At 40.8% G+C, this 7,500-nt stretch overlaps 1 protein-coding gene across 5 annotated transcripts in view; it reads right to left on the bottom strand.

Annotated features, from left to right (window-relative positions):
- The window catches only part of LOC138056942 (fibronectin type III domain-containing protein-like), a 32,132-nt gene that overhangs the window by 282 nt on the left and 24,350 nt on the right, over positions 1 to 7,500 (bottom strand). For all 5 annotated transcript variants that reach the window (XM_068902929.1, XM_068902933.1, XM_068902932.1 and 2 more), the window contains 7 exons: positions 7,441 to 7,500; positions 6,296 to 6,598; positions 5,012 to 5,134; positions 3,542 to 3,733; positions 3,225 to 3,359; positions 2,378 to 2,456; positions 1 to 641 (listed from right to left, as the gene is read on the bottom strand). The exon at positions 1 to 641 is cut by the window's left edge and continues 282 nt beyond it; the exon at positions 7,441 to 7,500 is cut by the window's right edge and continues 160 nt beyond it. In XM_068902929.1, the coding sequence (XP_068759030.1) occupies positions 458 to 641; positions 2,378 to 2,456; positions 3,225 to 3,359; positions 3,542 to 3,733; positions 5,012 to 5,134; positions 6,296 to 6,598; positions 7,441 to 7,500 (1,076 nt within the window). In that variant the 3' untranslated portion in view covers positions 1 to 457. The remainder of the gene's footprint in view (positions 642 to 2,377; positions 2,457 to 3,224; positions 3,360 to 3,541; positions 3,734 to 5,011; positions 5,135 to 6,295; positions 6,599 to 7,440) is intronic.

Raw genomic sequence — 7,500 nt, forward strand, 5'->3', positions numbered from 1 at the left:
TAATACTGAACGTTTAAGAGACTTAACGAGAATGTTTTGCATCGTGGAAATTTAAAGCAAAACACAAGAAAGTGAGTCTTGCAGCGAAGTACATCTCGAACTTTAAAATTTAAAGCTTACAATGCTATAAACAATTTTATAAGGCCCTTCAGTGATGAAAACAACAAAGCTTAGAAATTGATCCAAACCATTGAATGTTCGGTAACCCAGTTGTTAAGAATGGTTTCCATAGGAACTGTAAAATTGTTTTTAAAAATGGACTGTGGCGATTCTTTACTGAACCAATGAAGCTGGTTTAAAACGATGCATAGTTTTTTAAGCCTTTAGATTTTTGAGCGGGTTTCACTTAAACGTCTGGAATGGTTGGAAATATCAACGTCCTGTAGCTAAACATAACTTTGGCTGCGTGCGTCGATCAGCCCCGAGGCGAAATGAAATGATTAAAAAACGAAAGTGCCTAGACAAACGTGGAGAGAGCCGACTGGTCTTTGTCGCCTTGGGGTTCAGTTCTCTCATCACCGTATTCTTGTATAAATGATCCGTCTTCGTTAAACTTGCCCTCGCCATAATCATCCAAGCTGTCTCGGTCACTGTCCCTGTGCAATGAGCTGTCGCTTTTGTAAGGCGGGGGATGTTCAGTCCTGTTATAAAGAACACACAAGAGTGACGCCAATAAACTGACGAGCTCGATTAAATAGCACTCTTTTCAATTAACGTCACGATCTAGCGCCCAAAGCATTATGAAGTTAATATGCGGACAAAGACAAAGACATTTTAGCGGTGTTTCTCCACATTTCAATCCCATAATGCTTTGCAATAATCTATTTTTATCAACTGTGGAAAACACTGTTTGATATAAAAATAAGAATTCTAGTTTCCGGATAATTCATACTTCTTTAGTGTACTCCACAAATACTCGGTTCTTATTGGACAAGAGCACAACAATGAATCCCTCATTGTACTCGATAAGTCCCACTGAGGTTGCTATGACAATGAAGTTTGTAAGATAAAAGTGGCAAAATCAAAACAACCAAAATGGCCGACAGTCATTTTGACAATTTTCAAACAAAGACCAGCAAAATCTGCAGCGAAACGAAAAAACCGAAGATAGTAAGTCCTGCTTTTCTGTCAGCTGTCACAGCCAACAAAAATGTGATTTGTCGAATTTATGTACACCTACATGTAAAAACCGATACCTTTTATGTAAAACATGAATTTGAATCTGTATCCAAAAACAAAGAGTTGGAAAGAGAAAACGGATGAAGTTTCTATATCACAAACTCCATTCACAAGCCAGACGCAATATTCATAGGTATAGGGTTTCCAATATTAACACAGATCAACCACGTACAGATCTGTCAAATAAATAGTTAATAAACAACGACGAGACGTGGGCCTTTTCAAGACCAACGAAACTTGAAAAGCCCCACGTCTTGTAACAAGGAAAAAAAATAGATTTAAAAATCCAAACACAGGCATATCAGTTATATATTTGCAAGAGCAGGAGAAGAGTTTTACAAGGGGCTACCCAAGCCAGCAAGTGCTGCAGCTTGTAATCAAGCTGGAATTTGAGCCCTGGAACTCACGTCAACTGCGGCATCCAAACCATTCAATCACGCTGCCTGTCAAACGCTCGCAACATTTCAACGCAACATCTTGCAACCTTGTTGCATGATGTTGCGACATGTGTTGAATGGACTGGCCAAACGCACGCAACATATCGCAACAGGGCGAACGTTGGCCGTGTCACACTTATATTTTTAAACAGAGTTAACTGGAGAGAGTGTAGTGTAACGTAAAGTGCTAGATTTCTATCCCATATGAACCATGTGAGCGTTAGCCCTACTGATGGAACTGGGCCCACACAAGGCCAGAGAAAAACTCTGACCAGGGTGGGAAGTGAATCCACGACCCTCTGGTTAGATCTCCGCCGCTCTACCGACTGAGCTACAAGGTCAGACGAACAGATGTTGCAAGATGTTGCGTTGAAACGTTGCGGCGTTTGGCCAGGCTTTTACGGAGCTTTTACAATAAGTTTAATTAGCAAAAACTATAGCTCAGCACGTCCTGCACGTGCGTTTTACATTTTGGTACATTTCTTTGCCGTTCTCGTCTTGACAACAAGATGAAATGATCAAGTTTGGGGTCATCGAGGGCGCCAGCACCTAAGAATGATTTTTCAATTTTCTCTCTCAATATCCACACCGTTTTCACCAATTTTTTCTTGCAATGTCGGACCCACACTTTTCATGGCGAGAAACTTGAAGTAATCGCAAAAATTACGACAATTACGGTAAATTATACTTTTAGACAACGCTCTCCCAGCGGTCGTGGTCGCCCTAGCTTAAGCCCTCTATTTAATCACTGTTCACGTTACCTGACATCGTTGGGGGCATCTAACTGATCTGGAGGTTCTGTAACGATAAGTGCTGCCCTGTCTTTTTCACGTTTCCCAACTATGCAAGGATGAAATGACAGAGCAGTGGTTAGACTTTGCAATGTGGAACTCTAAGGCGGCTATTTTGAAAACCAAAAAAATTGGTTTTCTCAAACGTGTTGATAAAGGTCGAATAACCACCGTAAACGATTTGGAAAGCTGAAATTTCGAGCGCTAGCCCCTCGTCATAGCGAATGACGGTGGGCTAACGCTCGAAACATCACCTTTCCAAATCGTTCACGATGGTAATTCGACTTTTATCAACACGTATGATAAAACCGAATTTTCCTGTTTCACTCTCCCACCGACGCAGCACCACAGTTTCTTTCGAAACTAGGCATTTGTATTACGTAAACAAAGTTTGTCTGGAGTTTAACGCAACCGCTTTGCGAGCGAGTCATTATCTTTTCTGCTAATCCTACGATATTAAACAACTATTCACCGAAGTGGTAGTGGCTACTGCGTAGCTCGGTAATCATCCAACACTAACCCTCGACACTGAGTTGAATAGTTATTTCAGCATATACTAAAACAATGAGATAATATAGCAAATAAGATGATTTTAACTAATCCATTCTCCTGCAACGATCATAATATTTTCGGGCGCAAATTCCGCGCGAGTTGCTCTGAGGTGATGGCAAAGGACATTATTCGGGCTAATAAACGAATACTATCTTCACGCAAAGCTTCTACTCAGAGTTGGTAGGTCACACTGTACCTCGCACGGAAAGATAATACAGAATTGCACGCCCGCGCAGACAATAAGGTAACATGCATAGTGACTTACCAGGATATTTGGTTCCTTTCTGTCGATTGTAAAGTATCATAATGCAAAGGCCAATAAGCACTAGAACGACAATGCCCATCAGAGTTATAAACCAGGCGGTTTTATGAACTGGCGTTGTGGCGCGCTTTCCAGCATCTATAATTGAAGAAAATTGGAAATAAGTTATTTTCAAGCTTGGCTGGGCGAAATACAGGTACTTTAAAAATGGAGAGAATTGACGAACAGATTTCGGCGGGGGATAGCACTTTAAACTTTAAACTTCGTTTTAGTTTCCGAGACGTAGCTCTCGTAAATATTAGAAAAATATGACGACTTACTGACAATTCCTGGTAACGGCCTGCCATCAGTAACATCGCTCGACGGACTCTGCTCAGGGTTGTCCCGATCGGGGTAGTCGTTCCTTGCCACAGTCTTGAACTCGTACAACTCCGGACTCAGATTTCCAATCTCAACACTCTGCGTTTCAAAATGATTTACCCAGCTTGTGTTTTTAAACGTTTCTCCTTCCACTGCAAAGAACCAAATGATGTAACTTAGAGCCTTGACATTTGACCAATAAGTATAAAACTTGACTCTGAAGATGACTTCGGCTCTGCTTGACAAAACGTCAATAACGTCATCAAAAACAGACCTTTGCAGGACAACTCTCAACTGGACGATCTTACTTCATCATGTACGCCCATTGCAATTTATGGATATTTACTGGTTCTTTAATGTTTTTCTATGGATTACGGGGGAATACTTCACGAAAAATTTACAAGCCTTTAGGCGAGTTGTAAAAAAAAAAAAAAATTTAGAGTACAATATTCACTCATATTCCATAGAAAACCATTTAATAATCAATAACCATGTTAGAGCGAGTTTCAATCGAGTGTCGCAAAACCAAAACCAAAGTAATTACTTTGGCCAATCAAAATGGTCGGAGACAATCCAGTAAGCCAATCAAGACTCGAATTAATTACACGTAGCCGACACAAAGCGCGGGAAAACGTGCACGCGCAAGCCACGATTGGTTTTGCTTTCACTTCTGATTGGTTGAAAAAATGGCGCGAGAACTTTCAACCACTCTTTGAGTGAAGTAAATGCAAAACCAAAGCAATTCGCTAATTACTTTCGACACTTAATTGAAAACCGCTCTATCCTATAAATATAACACCTTCAGCCAAAAATTACGCTTACCAAGAAGATAAAGCCATTTTCTGGACAAACGTGGAAACGCGCTGGCTGTTTCCCGTTCGTTTCCCAGCTAATTATATATTCAAAATAGTTTGAATATCGTTGGCTGAATTCAAATTTCAAGCGATCCGATTGCGCGATCGATCGCAGCGTCAAAATTAGCGAAAGCAGAGTTGTCACACCGTTTGCACACTTCCGGCAGCAAGACGCTGCGACGAAATATAAATGAACCAATGAGAGAGCGTCATATGGTCCGCCATATTGAATTAGAAAACTAGTTCACGTCCCACTTCATACAAGATCACTGCGTATGCACCGAGCGGGCGTCGTGTCGCTGCGACTTGTTTTTCAAGTAGTATACAAGGAGCGACTAGTCGCAGAGACCTGTCGCTGCGACTTTTCGCCTAGTGTTTCTCGACCTTAAAGGAAACTTAGCATTTCTATGAATTTAAAAGACTTTCCATAATATATTTATACCTTTAGTTTTAAGCGAGAATCTGTTTTCCTGCCGTATAATATTTATCGAAAAAATCAGAGCATTTTTGACACCTGCAGTTAAATCGCTGATTAGGGTTAACAACTGGTGTCCGGATAACAGAGGGTTGAAATACCTTTCTTCCTGTACATAACCAAGAACTCGTGCGTGTACCCTCCGCCAACACCAAACTTGTAATTAACTCGAACTCTGTCCACATCAATTCCTTCGACTGTAGGACTGTTTGGCTTGGCAGGCGCTGTTAATTAAAATAAGTAAATTCGAGACAATAACTTTTCACCCCATGGAATCTTATACCAAATTGAACGAAGGCGAGGCAAGCTTTTCGTGGTTCAAAAACATAGGCTCACAGAGATTTAATAGGATATGCAGAATTTGGCACTCGGATCTATGTGGGTGGGATCTCAAAGAGACAAAAAGCTCAAACGGATGACACCAAGAGATTTAAAATATTATCAGGGCTTTGAAACTTTAACCTCATTAATCGACCAGTATCAAATTTTTCTTTACACAACAGAAACTGAAAGGATGCTTGTAGAAATACATGTTACTTTCGTAATAAGTTATTTTTCAACTTGGAACTTCTAAGCTAGGTAACACAATACACAGCCTTTTATCCAAAAAAGGCAGCGAAGCACGTGTTTTAAAACCGGTATTTATATGAATGTTTATCCGAAAAACCGATATAAAAGATCAGCAATACATAGAATATGAAATGGTGTGTGCACCTATACGGTCAATGTGCTAATATACGTTGGTGTTCTTGTGTATACAAATATATTCATAGTATTGTAAATGCAACCTTCAGTTGTGAACTAGTGCACGTGTCGTTATAAATACAACCTAAACCGTATTATATGTACAATCTTCCAGTCGTACCACCCCACTACCCACTAAGAATGGTCATTTAAGATACCTTTTTAGATTAATAAACAAATTCTCCGTTATATTGCCAAAACAAATGTATACAGAACAGTTGAGAGAATATTCACTTCGACAGCAGGTCTAAAAGGAGTGCTTTATTTCCCATTCGGTTGTTCAAAAGGTTCATCATAGTTTCTACGATACCGAGGCATAGTGGAACGTCAATATCACAAGTGAAATGACCGTTGTTTCGTCTGCGAGCGACAGTAGACATTTGCGACGAATTAATTAATTTGACTAATGATTCCAAATTCGTTTGACCTAAACATTCGCTATCTTCGCGGGACATGTACACCATGGCAAGAAGAGCTTCATTAATGCTTGGGAAGAAATAAGCTGACAAAAGAACGTTCCAAGACAACTACGCTTTGCGCTGGTCCATACAGCGTGTTGGTCCAACCGGCGATCTGAAAAGCTTAGCTTCTAAATGGTCACAGATAACTGATTGATTTACCAGTCCAAAAGGCCAACTTACCTGACCATTTCACTGTTCTCAAAAGCTCTCGTGCACTTGTTCCCCAGCCTTTGCTTGTCTGCGCTTGTATTTTTACAATATAGTTACTATCGGGTTTCTGATTCTCCAGTAATTTTCTTCGCACGTCTAATCCAGTTTGCTCCATATCTACCACAACATCTTTCGGTTCTGAGCCGTCTGCATAATCTTTGGATCCCACTTGATAATCGATGATGATGCCGTTCGGTTCGACAGGTGACTCCCACGTCACAAGGATAAATTTCGCAAAAGCGTAGACGTTCACATCCGATGGTGGCCCGGGTTCTGAAAATGAAAAGTTAAAAGAAATGAAAATTAGTTTCACTGGACTTGTAGGTTTGTTGTCTGAAGCATGTTCTTTTAAAAGATCTGCTTGAGTTTTCTGAGTGCTAGCAGCTGGTCAAGAATGGCTGGCAGTACGTTCATAACTCAGATTTCAGTCCTGCAAACTGAAAATCTTGGGCAACGGTGTTTCAAAACCAAGCTGATAGGATCAAAAACGGCCTTTACTTTACCTCCCTTGCCGCGTCAGCATAAGCTAATTAATATTTAAAAAAACGCAGGGAAATGAAAAAAAAGTACGGTGCATAATCGGTAACATATCAAAAACTGGACCCATGTATACTAGCTAGACGAGATGCGTGAACTGGTCTCAAATTTTTACAAAGAATGCATGGACAAGTTTTTATAACTTTCGAAGTCAATCACTCGTCACCTTTAGGGAGTTGGGCCTGCATGCGTCCTGTCATGCGCATCAGCTGGGGTGACCTCCGGTGGTACGAAATTCAGATCTGCCACCGTTATCAAAAGCTAAATGGTTCCCTTTTCGTAGTTGAGGTCCTCAACCATGTTATGTTCTGTTTGAATCGTTTCTTCCGATTTCATTAACGAGGAGTGCGTTGTACTCTCTTGATTGCTGAGAGCATTTCTACGTGTGAGAGCATTTCGTTTTAAGAAGGCATTTACAGTCGCAGTTCACATTTGTGCGTAGCAAGGTGTTATCGAATCCAAGCCAAGAAAGTTCGTGTGTTAATGCGGAAGCCAAATATGCAAGATTCCCCTTCACTACATCACGACGTATTTCACATACAGACAGGACGGTTGCAAGGACGATATGTTAGTCTTACCGCTTTCGTCTGTTTCCGCAGATACTTCACTGCTCGCCGGCCCCTCCCCGCCGTTGTTGT

The sequence above is a fragment of the Montipora capricornis genome, chromosome 7 (genome assembly GCF_036669925.1).
Source record: "Montipora capricornis isolate CH-2021 chromosome 7, ASM3666992v2, whole genome shotgun sequence".
In the NCBI taxonomy this organism is placed as follows: Eukaryota; Metazoa; Cnidaria; class Anthozoa; order Scleractinia; family Acroporidae; genus Montipora; species Montipora capricornis.